The 24,062-nt window shown below is 36.7% G+C and overlaps 1 protein-coding gene across 1 annotated transcript in view; it reads left to right on the forward strand.

Moving 5' to 3' along the window:
- PRDM15 (PR/SET domain 15) overlaps window positions 1-24,062 on the forward strand; it is a 47,334-nt gene that overhangs the window by 15,869 nt on the left and 7,403 nt on the right. Inside the window, exons 4-20 of the mRNA XM_070943494.1 lie at window positions 898-1,051; window positions 2,028-2,274; window positions 4,060-4,173; window positions 4,718-4,945; window positions 6,269-6,416; window positions 7,522-7,700; window positions 8,226-8,320; window positions 10,069-10,156; window positions 12,631-12,798; window positions 15,031-15,125; window positions 15,969-16,100; window positions 17,360-17,494; window positions 18,383-18,546; window positions 19,498-19,577; window positions 20,370-20,489; window positions 22,694-22,825; window positions 23,779-23,865. Coding sequence (XP_070799595.1) covers window positions 898-1,051; window positions 2,028-2,274; window positions 4,060-4,173; window positions 4,718-4,945; window positions 6,269-6,416; window positions 7,522-7,700; window positions 8,226-8,320; window positions 10,069-10,156; window positions 12,631-12,798; window positions 15,031-15,125; window positions 15,969-16,100; window positions 17,360-17,494; window positions 18,383-18,546; window positions 19,498-19,577; window positions 20,370-20,489; window positions 22,694-22,825; window positions 23,779-23,865 — 2,366 coding nt within the window. The remainder of the gene's footprint in view (window positions 1-897; window positions 1,052-2,027; window positions 2,275-4,059; window positions 4,174-4,717; window positions 4,946-6,268; window positions 6,417-7,521; window positions 7,701-8,225; window positions 8,321-10,068; window positions 10,157-12,630; window positions 12,799-15,030; window positions 15,126-15,968; window positions 16,101-17,359; window positions 17,495-18,382; window positions 18,547-19,497; window positions 19,578-20,369; window positions 20,490-22,693; window positions 22,826-23,778; window positions 23,866-24,062) is intronic.

Below are 24,062 nucleotides of genomic sequence, written 5' to 3' on the forward strand. Positions count from 1 at the left end.
AAAAGAAGCCATGTTTATATAAGGAGGACAGGTAGTCCTTATATAGCAGCTACCTTGGTCAGTGATTGTTTGCAGTTATGACAGTGATGTAAAACTAACTCTGCAACCAATTCTTGTATTTGCAGGTCTGTAAAGCAAAGGAAAGGTGAAATAAGATTCTAAGCATAGTTGTAGTCACTAAACAACAACTACCGATACACATTTGTAAATCCTATTTTGAAAGACCACTATGTTCCAAGAAATGAAATCTGTCTTTACCTACTTAGATAAAGACAAGCTAAAGCACACATCACTAAGATTAGTTTTCTCTTGTCAGACATAGTAATGCTAAATTTTCAATAAATGTAACTTACAGTGGAGATTTGTTTTAATAAACCATCTAGTCTGTGAGTATTTGAATTCTTATTACCAGATATAATTTGTAATGTGTCAGGAGGTTTTCTGTTTTTGTCTTTGTCACAGCAATGTGTTATAAATATGCAACTCGAGTCACAACTGATAGAGAGAGAATAATACAGAAAAAGGTGTGAAAATAAATAGTTCCCACAAAGGTTTTTCAAGTCTTTCCCAAAATTGTTTCCAATAACATGCTTTTTATAGAGCAGCTTTTGCTATGGGATAGAAAATATTTTTTCTCACTTTCAGTCCCAGTTCATTTCAAATTTCAAATGATCAGATAGCAGGAGATACATGGGACTCTTGTTCATTATCATACAGTAAGGTTAAAGAGTATAACCTGGTTTTTCTTTTATATTAGTTATTGTTTTGCTATGTGACATTTTTGCAGAGAATCTTCCTTATCCATGTTAAGATGCTGGGTTTATTCTATAAGGGTTGAATTCTTTCTTCCATAACTATTGCCAGATACATTTTAGCATCACAATATTCAATTTTTAGATCATCCCTTCCTTCCAACTTGGAGATCAGACAACTTGAAGATGGGACTGAAGGTGTTTTTGCAGTAACTCAACTTGTGAAGCGTACCCAGTTTGGTCCCTTTGAATCCAAGAGAGTTGCCAAACTAGAAAAGGAATTAACATTTCCATTGAAGGTACAGTGATTCCAAATTCAGGTTAATCAATTATAAGGACTTTGAAAATACATCTGTCTTTCTCTGATCTAATGCCTTCAATACCGTAGGTATAGAATTTCTAAATGAGCATTGCTATGTTCATTGAGAATTACAGTCCAATACTACATTTGTTTATATATAACTTTCAGATAATGTAGAGAATCAAGACAAAGTTGTTTATAGCTTTGGACAAATTTGATTCTCATAATTTAGATGGAAGTAGTGAATTTAAAAATCTTCCTGCAATGATTCAATGCTTTGATCATTGTAAAAGGCGTCCTCGTATCTTGCCTTTGAGTTTCCTAAGGGAATACTGAGCTAGATAGATTTTTCAATCAGATATAACAAAGCAGACCTTGAATTTGTATTGGGGACAATTAATACTTACTGTCAAATATGTGAAAGATAAAAGAAAGATTCTAGCAGATCTATGAAGAATGAAAAAGAGAATAAGCAAGACATATTAAAATCATGTTAAATAAATTAGTAAATGAATGGCAATAATGTATAAGTAGCTACCAAACACAATTCAGATTATTCAGACCGAGAATTGGAAAGAAAACCAAGATGCTTTTAAGAGTCCAAGCAATTCAGGTTATTGTTTTCCTCATCACTGAAGCATGAAATCTAGTTGTTTCCATTTTTTCTATGCCATTACAGTGCTATCTGGACATAGGGAACACATTGGAATCAGGTCATGCTTGATTCTAGGGGTTCCCCAATTTGAGGGGGACCTTGGGCACATTTTGCATTTTTAAAAAGTGTCTTGGCATACAACTATAAAATAGTGTGATATATTTGAAATGGCCAGATGAAAAATGCTGTGGGCACCTTGATCTTTCTTCTGGAGAAAATAGCTTTAATAAAATAAGTGAGTCATTGTACGGTTTGTTACTTTATCAAAATGATCATTAGGAGCACATTTGTATTGACGTTCTACATGGGTTTTATATAGGTTTTTCAGAAGGAGGGGTCTCCAGTCTATTTTGATACATCTAATGAAGAAGACTGTAACTGGATGATGATGGTGAGACCTGCCAGTCTATATGAGCATCAAAACCTGACTGCTTTTCAACATGATAATGACATTTACTTCACTACTTCTCGGGACATCCCTCCGGGAACTGAGTTAAGAGTATGGTATGCAGCTTTCTACGCCAAAAAAATGGAAAAGCCTGTTCTAAAGCAATGCATTGTCAATGGTATGTTTGGTTGTTTATGGGGAGGTTCTTTACTACCATATAGCATTTTCTCTGACTCAGTTCTTGTGGATATTTTCCTGGGGTGGGGATATTCATGCAGGCATCTTCTCCACATCAAAATTGATATATTATTTTCTCCGATTCACACATTATTAGAAGGTGAGGCTGCTAAATTGGATCCAAAGATACACAAATAGAACTTTGCTTCTGATCTCCAAGCTTTTGATGAAGTTCAAGAGTCCTTGTGGAATGGAATGTGATAGGCACAAGGATTTCAATAGTTGGGAGAAAGAAAACAATTTGATAGTAATTTTACCTTGTGCAGGCAAAAGTGTGTTTCTCTTCTTCCAAAATACATTTGAACCCAGCCTATTATATGCAGCCTGTTTTATTCTGTTTGACAGAGACATAGGACACACACACAAAAAGAATAATTGGAAGACTTGAGATCAAGACTTAGTAAATCAGTGTCTCAGAGATGTTAATTGATGAGAATTATCCACAGCCAATGTGTAAGTCAGCAACCACATCCAAGGAACATGGCGCTAAAAGCATGATCCACTAAGCATTTCATGCTCCAGATCCTGAGCATTAGCTGGGCTAAACAAACTTGATTTCATTAACTATTTCAGATTCTGCTACTACTTTACATATTTTTCCTTCCCAGACTTTACTTGGTATTGTTTAGTATTCTATCTATGTGGACTATGTTAAATCTATCTATGTAGTTACTAGGAATTGAAAATGACTTGATAGCACCTAATCAATCATTAGGATTCTGACTTCCAATCAGGCTGAAGTTGAAGTTGATGTTGGAGTTGTTTTGGACTGATAGGTTATGGATCAGAGTCATAGCTTCAGATTTTATAGAGTTGGAGCTTTTTTAGCCTCCATTACTTATCTGAGCTCTAAAGGGGGTGAAAAAAGCCCAGTATCCACATTCCTTTTCCCTGATATCTTCCCCTACTCCATGGAGGAGGAAACCAGGGTGGACATGATTCAGCCTTATGTACCTTTCAGCTGGTTGCTTTAAAACACAAAGCTTCAAAGAATTGTGTTTCAGCAGAAATGCATAGAAAATGGAGGAAGAAAATGCTGCTGTTTAAACCTTGTTTATCATACTATGTTCTGTTAAGAAAGAGAAAATACATACCATGCACGTGTGATATCCTCCAGATCTGGGTTTCTATGCTATGTTTGTACATAATGCTAAGTCAGAATTCTTTAAAACTTTGTTTATTGAACAAACTTTACTTAATTGGTTTACACTTAAGTCAAAATGGGTGTGTTAGATGAGGTTTGATCCCTTCCATCTAATACCCGAAAAACAGTAGTTAGCTCTATATATGAATAGTGAACTAGGACTATGTTAGAATGATATTTCTTAGTTACCTATATTCCTGGCTTGTCTAATTTTTCTGTATGTATGATGTAGTTACTGATTTACAACAGAAATTTCAAATATCCAACAACCCTTTGAAATAAATGATTATAACTGATTCTCATTTTCCTTTCTCTTTCTATGCACACCTTGAAAAATATTGCTAAATTAAATAGAAAAAATGTATACCTTGCCCTTAAATTTCTTGAATTTTATTTTATTTTAATAATTTAAATTTTAAGCATTTGTTAAAATAATAAATGACAAATTACCAGACTGAAGATGGCTTTGGACATTAGTGAAGAACTGTTCATCAATCTGTATGCTCTCTTAGCATTGTTACAGAAATTTGCTAAGTGGGAAAATAAGCTAATAAAAACATGGTCTTTTTAATATGTGTTTAGCTGTGGTGGAATGTGACCAACAACGAAATAAAAGCACTTATCCTGCTGCCTTTTCTTTTGAGAAGCTCAAGAAATTAGCCAAGAATAATCTATCTGCCAGAACTGATCCTTCAGGTATCAACACATTTTCATCTCTGGTGTATGTGTACAATATAAATCTGGAATATTTTGTATTTGTGTATTATCCCATAAAGTAAAATTGCAAATGTAATAACGAGTTATCAAATATAAATTGCTTTGTGGTTTTTTTTTTTTTTAGTTCTATATTTTCTCTCAGCCATTTTTCTATGAGATTTCAGCAGAGATTATTTTGAGGCCAGTTATTGACAACTTCATTAAATTTCAAAGAGCTGGTGTATATGATTTAAAAGAAGATCATACAATGGTCATCATGCCTTTAAAAAAATTGTCTGATAGTGAGGATTTGATGATTTATATGATAGTGAGAAAGTTTATAATGTTATGATTGGAGGTGGTAACATTCATGGTCTTTTATATCTTGGGTGGTATTGATATTCCCTCAGCTTTGTGCAAAGGGTGAACATATAATACTATTGACTTCAGAGGGGGATATTAAAATATAGATTTTTAGTTGTTTCTAAAGTTCAACTGGCCACAATCCCCTATGATGCAGATTCTTACCGCTTTTTCCTTGTAGAACATGGGCAGGGTCATTTGGAGCAAGCTAAAACAGTTCCACAGAGCAATCAAAATGATGTTCATCTAGAGAAGGCTGTGGAAGTTACCCATACTGATCAGCCCATCATTATCTGTGAAAGTGCCAATTCCCAAGTGGATATGAAGAAAAAAACTCGACGGGGCAGGAAAGCCAAAGGAGCAAAAGTAGAAACACCTCTTGTGATTGTGGATGATAAAGATTCTACTGGTGAGATTAGGAAAAGTAATCTCCATACTTTATGTTTGATGTTTGATTCAGTAACAATGAAATAATTATTCTAGAATGGCAAGTGTTTAGTAAAGGAGTGAGCCATGGAGAGCTTCATCTTCCACCTTGTGATGTAATTGCATTAGGGAACTCGTGAGAAAGGCAGTGGCAGAAAATGAGGCAATGCATGGAGATGCAGGAGAGAGTCAAAGAGATGCACTGGGGTGAGTGAGTGGCTGGATCAAGTTCAAAAGAGCTGAGGGAGGGTGTGTAGAAGAGGAAGAGTCATCCCAGCAGTTTGTGATCTTCCCTGCTGGCTTCCACATGACCATAGGGCACTTGGTAACAGTTGTTCAGTGTCATTGTAACTTGGAGGAATGTGTAAGTAACTTGGAGGAATAATTGTAGGTTGTTGACTCTCTGGATAGCAAAACTTGTGGATAAATGCAGCTGGCTTAATGTAGGTCTAATAATTGCTCCACCTATCTCAGAATTATCTTTTCTAGCTGATTTTAGCTTTCTAGACTCTTGGTCAAAGCAATTTTTTTTTACCAAAACAGGCATGACACTGGCAATCTATAATTATGTATCCTGTCACTTTTTTTCCCACTTCCACATATGAAACAGGTATAATATGCAAGTTCCATAATTTGGAACTTCTGAGTTCCAAAATTTCTGAGTTCAAAGTTTCTTCGGGGATTCTGAAATTCATTTTAAGTGATATCAAGGGATAACATTAAGTTACATTTTTCAAAACCTAAATTGCTTCCAAAACTTGTGGCATTCCCAGCATACTGAATTCCAGCTTGCAGGAATTCACTATAGCACGACTGGTGCCGAAAGATCTGGTTCAGCTATTTTTAATTTTCATTATTTTAGTTCTCTCAGAATGTTTGACAATTTGTTCACCTTTTATACTGTGTAATATAAAATTACTGAATGAATAACTTAACTAACAAAAATAAATATCCTAAAAATGGCTTTGTGCTATACCTTATTGTCGCATATTTACTATTCATGTTATAGTAATGGAATGTCAGTAATTAAAGGGCTATTATAATGTACAGCCAGATTACACATCATTAAAAGTAGTCCCTACATTTCTATTTGAATAATGGTCTTATCTGTGTATCAGTTACAAAATGCCACTATGTACAATAGACAAAATAGCATTAAGATTATAATCATGCTTATACTTATTTTCTGAGTAAACATATATATGAATCAGCTTTGAGTTAACTTGGGTATAGATGAACAAATTCAATCAGTTTTTTTAAATAATATGCTTATTTTTTTCATAATTCATTGGTTTTTTCTTGGTAGCAGTAAACTCAGTGGACCATGTGGCTGAAATTATTACTGAGGTCCCACCTGATGACACAGCGATTCCTTCAGCAGCAGAAGATCAAATTATGGAGCTGATGTTAGCGAAGCTACCCAGTACTGCAAACAACATGAGTTCATTAACAAAGTAAGCTTTCCCTGCAAAGAAAAAAGTCCTCCTTTCTTATGATAACTCTGCTAGATATCAATCACTTATGATGATCATGAAGTGGAGGACATGTGGAAAAAGCTTATTGGAAAAAAGATACCTTGCCATATTAAATATAGTGGAACATGGAAATGAATAAATATCTTGTTATCTATAATGACAATGAATAAATTGGCATACTTATACTGACATTGAATACCAGTAGTCCTTGACTTATGACCACAATTTAGGCCAAAATTTCTGTTGCTAAGTAAGACATTGGTTAAGTGAGTTTTGTCCCATTTTATAAGTTCTCTTGCCATAGTTGTTACGGGAATCACTGCAGTTTTTAAGTTAGGAACATGGTTGTTAAGTGAATCCCCATTGACTTTGCTTGCCAGAAGATCGCAAAAGACGATAATATGACTCCAGGACCAGAAGTGGGTTTCAGCAGGTTCTGACCAGTTCTGGAGAACCGGTAGTGGAAATTTTGAGTAGTTTAGAGAACTGGTAGTAAAAATTCTGACTGGCCCCGCCCTCATCCACTCTCTGCCTCCCAAGTCCCAGCTGATCGGGAGGAAATGGGGATTTTGCAGTAACCTTCCCCTGGATTGGGGATGGAATGGAGATTTTACAGTATCCTTCCCCTGGAGTGGGGTGGGAATGGAGATTTTACAGTATCCTTCTCCTGCCATGCCAACCAACCCACGCCCACTAAGCCATGCCACACCCACAAAACTGGTAGTAAAAAATTTTTGAAACCCATCACTGCCCAGGACACTGCAATTGTCATAAATATGAGTCAGTTGCCATGGGGATGCTAAAACAATTGTAAGTGTGAAAAACAGTCATTAAACAGTCACTAAATGGACTGTTGTAAATTGAGGACTATCTGCAAATTGGCAATCTGATTATTTAGGTATATAAATATCAACTTACATTTGTGATAAAAGGTTATCCACAGGGAGACCTAAATAGCTTTTCTCAGTATGGCATCCTGCAGATGTATTGGGAATAAAAAACTAGTTCTAGTTAGCAGTCAGTGCCAATATATGCTGATTTATTTTTATTTTTGCTCATTACTGCTTTCTTTTTAATCTGTTAGGTTTCCTCACCATCAGAGCTCTGTATCCCTTAAGAGAAGCTTAATCCTTTCCAGCCGACATGGGATTCGACGCAAGCTGATCAAGCAGCTTGGGGAACACAAGAGGGTGTATCAGTGTAGTATCTGCAGTAAAATGTTCCAAAATAGTAGCAATCTTAGTCGACACATCCGCTCTCACGGTAAATTTCAATTTAGCTGGATTCTTCTTTTACAAAGCTAATTATTGGTGGAAGAGAAATCTTTAATCCAGCATACAAAAAGCAGAGAACATTTGGAAGCTGAAGCAATAATTATATAGATCAACTGCATGTATAACATGGCTTAGGATAAAGGGATGGTAAAATAATTTCTCAGCTCCCAGGAGGAACACTTGTTTGTTTCAGAGACATTGAGCAAAGGAATTTGCAGGACCTGTATAGATTTTCTAATTTCAGCAATCCTCAATTTCTGCTCCTTTAAGTAATTAGGAATATACCACCGACAATCGGATTTTTAAAACAGTTTACAAAAGCATACTGTTCATAATTAAAGGTTCTCTAATCTCAGGCTAAATATACACTGCTAAATTTTGGAAGCCATTTGAGACCAAGTTGATTTACTTTATCTAACCTAACCATTTCATAATTTTTGGTTTACATGTTATTAACTTTTCCTAAATTTTCCAGCTTTCTAAAAATAATGAGTGTTTTTAATTGGTCCTTTAGGTGACAAACTATTCAAATGTGACGAATGTGGTAAGCTTTTTAGTCGAAAAGAGAGTTTGAAGCAACATGTTTCATACAAACACAGTAGGAATGAGGTTAGTATGGTACTTCTTCATTTATGAAACAGAAATGGATTATGCATAGACATTGGTCAATTTCATACAAAGCCAAGAAAGACGATAAATTGCAAAAAATAATCCCTTTCCATGCTGACAAGGCAGAAAAATCGCAGTTCTTTTAAAACTATTCTTTTTCCTTTTTTCAAACATTTTATAAGAATGTTTCTTGTTGCTCTTAATGAAAGAGAAATAAAATGTATCTATTGTGTATGTATGTATTTTTAATATTCTTAAATATTAAATCCCTCAGAGAAGGGCTCTGGGCAGTGTACAATACAATCAAAATCAATCATTAAAATCAGAATAATTTAGGATTTTTTTAAAAAAATATAAAACATGAAAATTTCAAAAGGTGAAAAATTCTAAAATGGTGGATTAACAATTGCTAATACAGGTGGGGGTTTCTCATGCGGCCAGCTACCCCATGGTTATGTGGGCTCATGTGTCCCTCATGCAGGGCTACGCAGCCAGGTTTTGACCCCTTTGTGGAAGGCCAGAAGATTGGGGGCTTTCCTTACCTCTGAGGGTAAGATGTTCCACAATGCAGGGACAGCAGCAGAAAAGAGCCTCTTTATTGACCCCACCAGTCGAAATTCTCTGACTGACGAGGTCGGTAGCATGCCCTTCCCTGCCTGAACAAGTGGGTCAGGGTGACGGGATGGAGCTAAGCTGGTTCTTAGGTAACCTGGCCCATGCCATGTATGGCTTTATAACTAATGACCAACACTCTGAATTGGACCCGTAAGCAAACCAGCACCCAGTGCAATTTACAGAGCAAGAGTGTTATACGTGCTCTTCTTAGGGCACCCAATATGGCTTGTGTGGCCGCACTCTGCACCTGCTGAAGCTTCCAGATTCTTTTCAAGGGTAATTTTATGTAGAGCACATTGCAATTGTCAAATCAGGAGATGACCAGGCCATGAGTGACTGACCAGAGCTTCTCTTTTTTCTCTCTATTCTTAAATCCTTACAGTAGAAAAGCAACCTACATAGGCATTCTCTTTCTGCATGTGGGAGTCTTATGTAGATGGCCCTTCCTCTCTGCTTTTCACTCTCTCTCTCTTTTGACAGGGAGTTCCATTTTATCGTCCAGCTATGATATCCTCCCAGGGACCATAGACTAGATGCGTAGTTATTTTGCCTCCATATAAATCTGGGACTTTTACTGTTACAAAAGAGCCTCAAAAATCTTTGTGCAAAGCTTCCTTCTGATTTAAAGGTGTCTGATTTTCCTTGAGATTATTTTTAGGCAAAGTTCTATTATGGAAACAAATTAAAAACCAGTACAAGTAGTCCTTGACTTACAACAGTTCATTTACTGACCATTCAAAGTTACGATGGCACTGAAAAAAGTGACTTACGACTGTTTTTCATACTTTGACCTTTGTACCATCCCCATGATCATGTGATCAAAATTCAGATGCTTAGTAACTGGTTCATATTTATGATAGTTGCTGAGTGCCAAGGTCATGTGATCATCTTTTGCGATCTGACAAGCAAAGTCAATGGGGAAGCCAGATTCACTTAACAAACGGGTTACTAACTTATCAACTGCAGTGATTCACTTAGCAACTGTGGCAAGAAAGGTCATAAAATGAGGCAAAACTCTCTTAACAAATGTATCACTTAACAACAGAAATGTTGGGGTCAATTGTGGTCGTAAGTCGAGGATTACCTGTATTTTAAAAGAATAAATTATGACATATTTCTTGTGCCGCCTCTAGGTTAACAATGAATACAGATACAGATGTGCTACATGTGAGAAAGCTTTTCGGATAGAAAGCGCATTAAAGTTCCACAACTGCAGGACAGGTATGATAACAATCAGGTAACTCTGATTTATATGAAATGGTATTGGATTTTAATTCTCTGATAAGAAAAGACAAAATTGAAAAGTAGGTACAGATAGTCCTTGAATTACGATGGCAATTGTCGTTAAGCAATATCATAAAGCGCAGTGTCACGTGATTGCATTGCTTAGCGATGGTAATCCTTGCAATCCCTGTTACTATTCATTAGTGAGGATCGTGGATCATTAAGTGAACACCTCCTTATGGGGAGGGTGAGACTTACCAAAGCCACTTGCAACTCCTTTCTGGCTTCCCCATTGACTTTGCTTGTAGGAAGCCAGCAGGGAAGGTAGAACTGTTGTAAGTGCAAGCTGTCTGCCAAGCAGCCAGATTGCGATCATGTGACTGTGATTGTACCGGGATGGCCAGAACTTTGAGGCCCAGTCATAACTCATTCAATGCTGCATAAATTTCAGTGGTTGCTGAACAAGTGTGCTGCCCCATTCACTCTCACACACAACTAACTGTGGTTTAGGTGAGTTTGTTAATGTTCCCCAGCAATTCCCTTCACTAAGACTCAGAGCTGCCCCAATTAAGTCCAGCCACAAGCAGGCCAAGATTAGTCCACAAAGCAATGGCCCAAGTTCATAAAGCACTTGAAAGTTGCTCAAACAAATAACTCCACCAAATAAACTTAAATCCACCAGGCAAAACTTAAATCCACATATGAGAGCTCACTTGGCAAGAAAAGTTCAGAGTCTCCAAGGCACAATTCCAAACACCGCGTCAATCCAGGGTGAAGCAGGAATCATGACGATCAAACAGACAGCTAGAAAACCAACATTTTGTTCCTAGCAATGCCTCCCTGTGTATGCTGTGATAATGTTGTGGCCCGCCAGCGGCCTGTGCGGATTGTTGCTGATCCCGATGACAAGGAGGCTGGTGTGGTGTTGCACCAGCAGCCTGTGCAGCCGGCGCTCGAGTCGGACAGCGAGGAGGCTGAAGAAGATGTGGTGCCAGAGGCAGGAATTCAGTCAGGGCCTTCAGAACCTCCAGAGGCTCCTTTAAGTGAAGAGGTTGAAGAAGAGGAGCCTCTTCTCAATGCACGGGCACGCAGAGCTGCCAAAAGGCAGAAGTGGTTCCTCAGGAGGAGGTCTCCTCGAGAGTAAGGCTTGGGGCTAATTGGCCACTCCCTTTAGAAAGAACGCAGCTTGCAACAAGCTGCAGGAAACAACTTTAGTTCGCTAATCATCGCAACCTTGCTTCTGGGCTTTCTGCCAACTCCAGTAAGACTCTGACTATCTTATCTGTGGAATTCTGGCAGGCTGTTAAGAACGCTTATTAACAGCCGGCATTTGCTAAAACTGTGTTATTTGAGTAAACTAAGTTTTGTCCAGAGTTTGTGTGTGCTGTTTTCTTTGGGATCCGTAGCTGGGGCAGAACAGATAGCCAGCTTTCTGGTATAGCCCATAAAGAGGGGCGGGGCCTTCTCCTCTCGAGTAGTTTGGCTGACCTCCATTGCTCCTGCCTTTTCTCTGCCCTGCATGTTTTCAAATCAGGTGCAGAAGGCAGTTCCTCCTCCTCTTCGTTTGACTATCTGCCACTGCAAGCTTTCCCCATCTGAAGCCTCCTCCAATTCTCTTTCGGTCGGCCGTTCAGAGACATTAATTAACTCACTTCCTGATATACCAGGAATGGGCTCATCCTCCCTTGAGCTGACCTCTGAAGCGGAATCTGTGGAGTCATCCAAGGAAGACGTCACAACAAGTATTTGTTAACCAAGAGCTACTTGTGTGTCTTAATTTTCATAGCCAGCTAAAATGTGAATAATCTATAGATAATTTCATCCAAGTGAGATTTCAGATGATGTTTTATTGGTTATATCCTCATTCTGTCTTTTTTTTACTAGCTGAATTATATGTTGTATTGTTGTTTTCTTTAATTTTAAAATTTTACAGTATGATCACTTTGAATCTGGTTGTTTTATAGCATAAGACAGAGAAAGCTGCTTCCTCTGTTTTAGAAATTGCTCCTGTAGATGTGTACAGGTAGTCCTCGACTTACAATAGTTCATTTAATGACCATTCAAAGTTACAACGGTACTGAAAAGTGACTTATGGCCATTTTTCACATTTATGACCATTGCAGAATCCCCATGGTCAATGATCAAAATTCAGATGCTTGGCAGCTGACTCATATTTATGAAGGTTGCAGTGTCCCAGGGTCATGTGATCACCTTTTGCAATCTCCTGAGAAGCAAAGACAATGGGAAAGCCAGATTCACATAACAACCGTGTTATTAACTTAACAACTGCAGTGATGCACTTAAAAACTGTGGCAGGAAAGGTTGTAAAATGGGGCAAATCTCACTTAACAAATGTCTCACTTGGCAACAGAAATTTTGGGCTCAATTGTGGCTGTAAGTCAAGGACTACCTATGTGATTTTTAAAATCATATAAATTAAATTTAGAATTGTTAATCTCCTTTTCTTTCAGATGATAAGACATTTCAGTGTGAGATGTGTTTCAGATTCTTTTCTACAAACAGCAACCTTTCAAAACATAAAAAGAAACATGGGGACAAAAAATTTGCCTGTGAGATTTGCAATAAATTATTCTACCGAAAGGATGTGATGTTGGATCATCAGAGGCGGCATTTGGAAGGTAAGTACATTTGTGATTAATGTCTTAAGATTAATGTGCTTGGGACTTTCCGTACTCAAGTTGTCAATTCAGTTGACAACTACTCAAAAGGTTGGTAGTTTTTGATGTAGTAATGATCTACTGTAAAAGATTACAAGAAAGCTGTGAACCATTCAAGGATAACTATTTTCTAAAGCTATTATCTAAGTTACTGATTTGTTGTTTGAGCTTAAAGATTGTTCACAAAATCTCTTTTGATGTTATAATTTATTACATGTGATTGAACTTAGAAAGTTTTTGGGAAATTACTTTTTATTTTTGTTATGCTGGAAACATCCAAACTTACTTTTGTTTATAACCTATAATGTGTTCCCATTGCTTCTTTAATAAGCATAGTGATGTTGAAATAAAATGTGCATATTCTCACACAGATGCTATGATTACACATTCGTATCATGACAGCTGATGTTAGCATGTGTGTTCCAACATTTGCATGATAAAACCACACATTTTCATCTTGCAGACATATATAATTTCTTCTTTTTTTTCTTCGTATAAATCCTCAGGGAGGGAAAGACACATCAAGACAAGTGTCTTGATTTAGCACACGGATTCATCTGTTTGGAAACTCTTTCCAGGGAACTAGCTATCTTAGTAAAACAAGGATTTTATGGACTAGATTGTAGTCCAGTTAATCAGCTTCACAAAAGCTTGTGCTGTGATAATTTCATAATTTGAAATTATTAGTCTTTAAGGCAACTAAAAGACATCTTAGATGTCTGGAAACAACTTGTTTCTCTTCTTGTCATTAAAGCCAGAGTACAATAATTTCTTGAATGCTAAAAGAAAGGAGCAAAATGTTTATTACAAGGCACCACTTTGCTTCTATTACATATTATTTCTATAGCCATTCTGGGTGTGTCTTGGGGAATCACATCATGTTCTACAATGCTTGAGTCATTGCAAGAGCCTGGAAAAGTCCCTTCATCATTTTTTGTATTGCTGTATAACAAGTGACTGTGAAATTAAGTCAGAAGGAGCTACTTTTCTGCTGAAATCAGTGTTTGAAATAAACCAATTAAAGTTGCACTTTAAAAGTATGGCAAAGATGGTACAGCTGGCTGGAGGCAAAAATAGGAATATAAAGATAATTTTTGATTATTCAATAGAAATGTATAGAATTAAATAAAGAGTCAACTATATATATATATATGTGTGTGTGTTTTTCTTCTAGCCAGGTTTTCCCTACGTAGCCAAGGTTTTTTTTGTAGCTCCAGCTCAGTAGAATCTCATCTACTCGGTTCTGGGCTTTTTTCTTTTCTAACACCTAGCAAGCTCTCACTACATACATACAATCATGTAAATATGTGAATGTAGATATAGATATGAATAGAGAAAAATAAGAGAAATACGAAAATAACTCACCGTTGTAGTAACTTCTAAGAGTCAGTCACGGGACTGAATTGATGTTTGTTCGTTTTGTATGTTGTCTTCATGTATTTATGTTTGTTTGTATTTTTTTTATTATTAATAAAAATCTTTAAAAAAAAAAGAATTTGATACAAACATAACCCTTGTTTACAACATATTGTTTACAATTTGTTCTCCTGGGTAAAAGCTTAGATTATTATCTTCTAATTATTCTAATCAAAAAGGAAAAACAGAAAAACTGATAATACATTTTTAGAATGATTTAAGTGTTTATTACTATTTTAGCTTCTGTAATAAAGGTGTAATCCTTGCTTTAGCCAAGAGTGTTTTTCAGTACATGAGTAATTGTTTAAGTAATTTGTTGTTCTAATATAGAGAGTAATGACAATCCAGATCAGGGTGGGCAATTGATTCTCCTCCAGCAAATGAAGAACTGCAGTTTATACTGCATCTCTTACCACTGGCTTCTTGGATAAAGCTGCTGGAAGTTGTATTCAAATCAGGAAGATAATAGCTTCTGTTGAGCTAGGAAGTTCTATAGGAATTGAACCAATGCACTGCAATGAATAGAGTCAGAATTGTGTGCGGCAGACAAAAATTAAACCATGTCATTTCAGCACATAGTCTTGGGTAAGGCTTTATCTCTCAGTCCAATCTGTGCACAGACAAACAGCACAGCTAAATCAATTATGTAGAGTGTGTTATTTTGTTATTGTTACGGCTTTTATTGTTTGGATCGCATTAGTAATATATAGATTGTTAAAAAGAAAATTGGAAATCATGGTTCTGTGTTCTTCTCTTGCTGGGAATTGTTACTTTAAGGAGTGAGACGGGTTAAACGAGAAGAATTCGAGCACAATGCAGAGAATATGGTCCGCTACAAGAAAGAGCCTTCCAGATGCCCAGTGTGTGGAAAGGTAGGATTTCCCATTGACCATAATTAGTGTGTGTGGGGAGGGGGCGGGTAGATGTTAGAGATAAGTTCATGCAAAGGAGTACAACAGCTTTGTTACACTGATTCAGTATTTATAATCATTAAACTGGTACACCAGATGTAGTTGTGCAAAAGGCTCTTGGCCTTAGATTCCACCTACTATTCTAGTCTGAGCCATGTGTCGAAGAACTCCCAGATTGCAAACTATCTCCAAGTGAGGGAGTTCTACTTCTGCCAGATCTAAGGTATAGATTTAGACTATCTCCCGTGTTGTTTCCAAAGCCATTCCCATCTTCCTAAGATTAATCTTAGGCCTGTTTCTCCATCAGATCCCAACAGCTTCTGAGCATCAAGGATTAGCTACCCCTTGTTTTAGCCCAGGATGGTGATGAACAGCAGAGTATCATCTGTTCATTCTTTGCTCTTGGTTGTTAGTTGCTGCATGTAATATTAAATAGTAGCAGGGAAAGGAACAAGATTTATGGTACCTCATAGCAGAGCACCCAAGGAATCTACCTTCCATTATCTCTTTGGGGTCACCTATAAAGACTATCCAGAAACTACAGGTGATCCTGAAGTGTAGTGGCCTCATTTCTAGTAGGTGTAGTGTTTGTAGTACCAATGTCACATCACAGTAGGTTATTTTGATAAAACCCACTACTGTATGTTTTGAGTTATTGGTATTTGTATTGTATTGTATTTAAGATAAATAAGGAGATAGATTTTATTAAATCAATTCTGCTGAATTTTTGGTAATTTATAAATGAAATCATTGAAATGAATTGAGAAAATGTGAATAATTTTTATCAATATTTTTTGTCTCCAGATTTTTTCATGCAGGAGTAATATGAATAAGCATCTTTTGACCCACGGAGATAAGAAATATACATGTGAGATTTGTGGCCGTAAATTTTTCAGAGTCGATGTTCTGAGAGATCATATTCATGTTCATTTTAAGGTACAATATTTAGCTGTGTGTAATAGTTTTATGCCAGGCTGAAGCTCAGCAGGAGTAGGAAGAAATTCCTCAGAAATACTGAGGAAACATTGAAAGTGAGAATGCTTGAATGACCATTGATAAACTGTTTAACGACAGATGAAATTGCAAATTAGGAGAAGGTTCCTCCCAAAAGTTGTTTTTAGAAGCTTATAAAAACTAACAAACAGGAAGGTAATCTGATTTCCACAGGAAAACTGTTATACAGTCATCATACTGCAACAGAAAAACTGTCTCTTTGCTTTAGCCTCCAATCCTACTGAAAGTGTGAGACTTGCAGTAGTTTCTCCCTGCTAGATATAATTGGTTGGTCTGAAGTCGGTTGAAGACGCCCAACCAGGAAGGACTTTATAGGTCAAAATCAGCACCTCCAATTGGCAACCAATGTAGAATCTGCAAAACTGGTGTTCTGTGCTCCTAATATGAAAGCATGTGGACTACTGCATTTTGAACCAGCTGCAACCCAAATAGAGCACATTACCATAGTCCAGCTGGAGACTAGGATGCTGATGTATCAGCAGAAATTCTAACTTGCTAGGGTTCAACTTCAGTCTGTTCTCTCCCATCCAGACCCTGACAGCCTCCAAGCACCAGGAAAGAGAGAACATGATCTCCCCCATGGCCCAGGGTGAGGATGCACAGCTAAGTATCATCAACATATTGATGATACCACACTCCAAAAGATCGCATGACATGTCCCAGCAGCTTGATACAGATGTTTATTTATTTACCTATCCAATTTATGTTGAAAATCAGGGGAGATAAGACTGATCCTGCAGCACCCCACAAGTCAGGAACTACTAGGCCAATCTTTACTCTCCCACCAATACAGATTGGCCCAGAATCTCCCACTAAAGAAAATAGCTTCAACTCTCAATCCTTGCAGGTGGTCCAAAAAGATACCATAGTCAATCAGCATAAAAGTCAACAAGAGATCTAAGGACTATCTCATCCAGGTCCTGAGACAGGTCATCCAGGAGAATGACCAATGCTGTCTCCATCCCCAAACCAGGCCTAAACCATGACTGAAAAGGGCCCAAATAATCTGCTTTCTCTATAGAATAACTATAATTTAACATCAGAGAGAAAAATATATGAGGCAACAAAACATGTAAGCTGTTTTTTCAGAGGTTTTATGAAAACATTACAGAGTAATTACAATAGCATAAGCTTCCTTTTGGGTTGAATAAGACATTTCATTTGAACCATCCTCTATACAGGACATAGCAATAATGGATGACCACCAGAGAGAAGAATTTATTGGCAAAATTGGAATCTCTTCAGAAGAAAATGATGACAACTCAGATGGAAGTGTGGATTCTGAGCCCCACAAGTATAGCTGCAAAAGGTGCCAGGTAGTTTTACTCCTTTCAACATTTTGGGGTGGGATTGGTTGAAAGTGCCATGAAAAGTGTTGAAGATAGTGAAAAAAATATTCCAACATATTTCCTGATCCAGAGGTCTCTACGGTATGTTTTATTGAACACATAGATTTCTTGCACATGCAAGCTTTTGCTTTTCAGTAATGATAGGTCTTTGCGTGCAAAAAGGATACATTTTGCCTCTATTGAAATAAAAAGATGTACTGTAAACAAGAAATCTTTATACATGTATTGTCATCATTGAATTAAAATATCATTGGAATCTTTGTATCTGGTGGCAGGACAACAGATTTGGCCAGTAGACACCCTTAGTGTAGATCATAAGTTCTCCAACAGAACTTTAAATTGTTTCTCAAATATAAATAGATTGTGAATAGTTTTAACTAAATGTCAACTATATTACTAAAAAGGCATTATTTTAAAAAAGGCATGTTCACAAATCAACAGCAATCCACTCTTAAATAGAATCTTCATTTAATGTCCCTAATTGGGACCAGAATTTCTGTCACTAAACAAAGTGGTTGTTAGACAAAATGTTGCATGATCGTATTGTCATTGCAACAGCCATAACTTTGAGGACTGGTCATGACTACCATTTGTTCAGGGCCATCGTAACTTTGAATGGCCATCAAATGAATGGTGATTAAGTGAAGACTACTTACGTATATATTCCACCTCCATTATATTTTCTGCTATATTTTTAATACGTATTTTTGTGGAATAATTTTTGCAACAACACAAAAAACAAACTAAACAAGTTAGACACGAGAATGTTTTTTTATCATAGTAATTAATATCCCTAGCTTGTAATGATACATATCTCCTTAAGTGTTGTGCATTCACTGCTGTTTCATTTTTCAGTTAACGTTTGGCCGAGGTAAAGAGTACTTGAAACACATCATGGAAGTTCACAAAGAGAAGGGTTATGGTTGTAGCATCTGCAACAGGCGCTTTGCTTTGAAGGCAACTTACCATGCTCATATGGTCATACATCGGGAGAATTTACCAGACCCCAATGTGCAAAAGTAAGCAAAAAAAAATCTAATAGAGCTAAATTAAGTGCACTCTTAACAGCTTTGCCTGGGTAAATGTTGCATGCAAGCAGTTTCATAAACTTAAACTTAAACTGATGAAACTTTAACAAGCTAAAGAGAGGGGAATGATGCACTGTAAAATTGGCTTGGTTTTATTTTTACTTAAAGTTATTTATTTATCTCTCAAAAAGAATTTTGCAAATTCCTGGTAGCAACCAGTTTCCTTGTCATAGAAGAGGATATTGCTTGAAAGGTAGTATAATCAGTAAGAGAGCCAATTTGGGGTAGTGGTTAAGGCAACAGACCAAAAACCAGGAGACTGTGAGTTCTAGTCCATCCTTAAGCAGGAAACCAACTGACTGCCGTTGAGCCAGCCACTCTCTCTCAGTCCTAGAAAACAAGCTATGGCAAACCTCTTCTCAAAGCTTGCCAAGAAAACTGCAGGGACTAATTCAGACTAGAAGGCATAAAAAAACTGTCATAACAATAGCAGCAAAATAAAATGGAAAATGCTTCTTCATTTGATTCTGTCAAGACATTGTGACTAGAGTATGCCTCAGAAATAGCCTCGGGAAACGTCTCTATGTGAAGGGAAGGAGAAAAGAATGAGACATAGCTGCAGACATTTCCAGGGCAGGAATCCATGGAGGAACTATATTTTTGAGAGTGCCAAGACAGCCCTTTTCACATCAACATCTTGCTAGATATAGTGGGACTAGAACTCCCAAAGGACATGTGGTGGAAAATATGGGGATTGAGGTCCCTATAAATACTATGTTAAAGAAGGCTGAGTTAGATAGGGAAATTTACTGAAATGCACAGTTCCAAGTGGTATAGTTATAGCCATGGTATAGTTATAATAAGGTATTTTCAATATTTATTTTCAAATAAAAAATTATCCTTAAAAAAATCTTAGAAGTTGATCCTTATTTCCCATTTTAGATATATTCATCCATGTGAAATCTGTGGAAGAATTTTTAACAGCATAGGAAATTTAGAACGACATAAACTTATTCATACAGGTAAACTCATTCTATTTCTTCTTTCTGATAAATATAAATAAATAAATCTATAATTCTATAAATAAATCCTATAATTGGGAAAAGCCAATGAATATTGATTTTTTAAAAAAATTGAAACTCTTCTGAATACCTACATTTTGCTGGTATGGACTAGAAGGATATTTATACATTAGACAAAGCTCATGCAAATTATAACAGAGGGGCAGTTCAGTCTTTGCTGAATATTATGTTTTGAAGTGGTAATATTCTCCATATTTGTTGCTTTTGTTCTGTTCAAATCATCCTTGCAAGGTGGAGTGTATGGGTGGGTGGTTCTCAACAGTCCAGAGGAAAAACTGCTGTAGCTGGACAACTGAGAAGAATTGGCTTTCCCTTCTCTAACACCTGTTTCAGTTGGATATTCCATCTGGATTCCATCCAGAATAGAAACCTGTTGTGGTCATTTTTTTGCCCTCCAACTTAGTATATTCAACATTTTAAAATATCTTATTTGCTTTAGTCATTCTGATACTGTATTTTTTAATCTTTCCTTCCTCCCCCTCTCATAACAAGTATTCTTTTACTTTCACTTGTATCTTGCCACACCTTAAAATTCTTTCCTCTGTTCAGTTTTGTAACTAATAAAGGACACTTAGATTTCCTTGTATTTGCCTCTGCCTTATTTCACATAATTTTTTTCAATCTTTTTTTTGAGAGAATAGGAAGGATTTTGGTTTTTTTAATTTAAGGGGACATTTTTGTTTGTTTTCTTTTTATTATTAAAGAAATTAAAAATATGATTTTTTTGTGAAGGGGTGAAAAGTCATGCTTGTGAACAATGTGGCAAGTCATTTGCAAGGAAGGACATGTTAAAAGAACACATGAGAGTCCATGATAACATCCGAGAATATCTATGTGCAGAATGTGGTAAAGGTATGGCATGAAAATATGAATTTCCATGGCTATTTAAATTAAATTATTTTTTTTCACAAAATACTAAAATTGATTAAAACTGATGTTGATGCATTCTTGGTTCAGGTCTGCTCTTAATGGAATCTCAGCCACAGAGTTGGCCTTAACATTAGGCAGAGTTAGATGGCCACTTCAGAAAGCTGACATTAGGTATGTGCCAGCTATTAATCATAACAATTAATATCATTGTAGACATACAAGAAAGGAAGCTGTTCCTGTTCCAGGAACAAACCCTCAAAATAGGAAGAGAATCGTAGTATTTAGAAGACTGTCCCTTTTGAAACTGGCATGTTTGCAGGCCATGATTATTATAGTTTTGGACATGTTTCCATTGACCTGTCTCTACTGCAGATTGCAGATGGCTCCCTCTCCGGTTTCAGCATCAGATTCTTAGCAGAACTCACTTGTGTGTAGTACTGCTAAAGAAGATAATTTAAATCCTGTGCTGGTGGTTAGTCCCAGTCAGTCTGGCACTAACCAGGAGGAATAGAAGATGGCCATAAATGCCAGTCTAAAAGTATGGGCAGCTCACTTACAAAACAGGATTCGGCATAGAACATAGCCTCATTATGAATCATCTGGTCATCTAACTAGACCGAAGAGCAGTACCACTAATCCTAAAATTGGACTTGGGCCAGGTGAAAAAGTACCTCCAACTGGTGTAAAATGGCAAAATTACAACTAGAACCATTGAAATAGTTAGGATGAATCAAGTTGAAGGGCCTTCAGTGTCCATATCAGTGAAATATACAAAACACATTGCTTATCACATCTCCAAATTGGCTAAATCATCAACATCTGTTGCAGAATAGGCTGTCCATCTGATTTTCATGAAACCTCAACAAACAGCAATGTCCCTCTCACTTTGGCCATGACAGTGAGCTCTTCTTAGTCCCAGAGCAAGAGGAGATTGTTATGTTTTTGACGCTCTGGGCAAAAGGATGACTCTGGCCCATTCTCACCCTTTTTTAATTCTCTCCATCGTACAACATAAATTAAACTGCTTGAGGCATCGTAATTATACTTATTTTGAATTCACTCCAGTATAGTAGTATTTACTCCTCCTATTTTTCTTAGCAAATCTGATAATAGAGATTTTTAAAAATCTGTTTGTAATGTATTATGTCTATTGTGTGTTATGCTATAAGCCACTTGGAGTCATACGTTGAAGAGACATAAAAGCATTTGTCATGCTTACATACATACTGTATAATGAGCTTACATGGAGTTTCAGCAGTCAAGACCATCTTGAGTAACCAGTCACTTGGTACATCTTTGAATGGTCCTACAAAAGGCACGGAATTTGTGGCACTAACAGCAGAAGTCCTTAAGTACCCCCTGCACATTCTTTCCTAGAAATCAGCCCACTGAAAGTCCTAATTTAATCTTTGACACTGGAAAAGTTGGGGAACTCTCAGAGGGATATATGCATATCTCTACAAACAGGAAATCAGGAGAGTTGAAGTTCCCACTCAACAATTTACAGATAGGTTAAAAAATACATTATCACAGCCAGCAAAATGCCACATCCCATTTTCTGTTTCATAGCATTTTCTGTAGAAGGGCAACTGCATCAGGAGCCTTCTTGGCTGACTATTGTTAATAAATACTTATAGAGTAACTCTGGGTTAAAATCACTTTTGTAAAGCATTGTAAAATAGATTAGTTTGTCTTCAGACTCTGATTTTGTCTGCATTGGGTCTCAGAGTGCTATAAATTACATGTATCCCATGAATATTGCTCTGAAGGTCTCTTTCTTGCCAGCTCCACCTTCAATGAATGAGAACATCAATTACATATATTATGGAGTACCTTTTTGATCTTCAGAAGATCAGCAGTCCCACCCTATTTAGAAGAGGAACTAGATTAAGACCAGGTGGCCCAAGGATAGAGATAAGTCTAACTGCTGTTTTTCTTGCATGATAGGGTCAAACCCATCCTCAATTGTAGAGTCTTAGTAGATAACTTCAGGACAGTTACTCATTCTTAGCCTAACCTACTTCCCAGGATTGTTCTGGGAGAAAACTGGAGGAGAGGGTACTATGTAGGCTACCCTGAGCTCTTGGAGGAAGGCAAGATATAAATGTAACAATAAATAAAATATAACTAAATGAGCTTAATATGACTTGCCCGCCATGTTTTAGCATAGAGTTTATTTTTTGCAGGAATGAAAACAAAGCATGCATTGCGACACCACATGAAGCTGCATAAAGGGATAAAGGAGTACGAATGTATGGAATGCCATCGGAAATTTGCACAGAAAGTCAACATGCTTAAACATTATAAAAGGCACACAGGTGAGCCTCATTGATAGGTGCTTCGTGGATCCTGCAGAGAATGAGTCAAATTGCCTGGAAGTTGTTGGGCTTTAAATTAAAATGTCAGTTCATTTTTATGGCACTTATACTCCAGGCATCTTCAGGAGTAGATAGTTGTTCCTAGGAAATGTCCGAAGAGTTTGAGCTGCTATATTTTTGACATGGCTACACACACACACACACACACACACACACACACACACACACACACAGTGTGTGTAAAGATTATGGTTAACATTCTTCAGCCAAATATAATTCTACCTAACATATTTTATCTTTCTGGAAATAAATATTTTTATTTTCCACTAGAACATAAGTAAAGTGATGCATTGAAATATACATAATATATTCACACCAAAACACACCAAATAACAAAAACAATAATTAAAGCCAGTTTAAAGTAATACATTTTAGCATATTTGCTAAACTTCAGAGAATAGATTGAAAGAAGTAATAAAAGGCTTGCTAACATAAATGGAAGAACCGATTACAAAAAGCTGAAGGATATTTGGATTTTTGAAACATGTTAGAGAATCCTCCCCTCCCCCCACCCCAAAGATTTGTTCCCCTGCCAACAAAACATGGTCCATTCTTTGGAGAAAGAGATCCAGTCTAAAAAGACAAACTGCTTATCTGCAGAAATCATATCCTACAAAGTTGAACTTTGGGTTTATTGTCCTTCATCATGCTAAATTCAACATTGCCAGTTCAATCCTAAGACTTGTTTCTCATGAAACAATAAATGAGCAAAAGCAGGCTGTCATTGGTATGGTATTGTTTGGGTCCCAAACAATCTTTTTTCCAGAACTCTTATTCCTGTTGGATTCTTTTAGTGCTAAAGAAAGGCATATTGTTGTTACATACAATTTTATATTTGATATACAGCTCTATAAGAAACCATTGTTTTGGTACTTACCATGGTTTCTAATTAGCAGGGATCAAAGATTTCATGTGTGAGCTCTGCGGAAAGACCTTTAGTGAGAGGAACACAATGGAAACCCATAAACTAATTCACACAGGTAAATGTTAGAATATTAATCCTAAAATAAAAATAGGTCTTCCTCATCTCTTACATTGTTCTGCCTTTTTTGATTCCATATTAATCAATTAATAAATGCCTGCTTCATACATTATTGTAATGTATTTTCTATAATGCCTACATTCCTTCTTCCCTGAACTGATGCTTCTGAGAAGTATTGTATTGCAATGTTCTGCT

This window comes from Pituophis catenifer, unplaced genomic scaffold (assembly GCF_029215685.1).
Source record: "Pituophis catenifer annectens isolate HBS135680 unplaced genomic scaffold, rPitCat1.0.hap2 SCAF_4, whole genome shotgun sequence".
Taxonomy (NCBI): Eukaryota; Metazoa; Chordata; class Lepidosauria; order Squamata; family Colubridae; genus Pituophis; species Pituophis catenifer.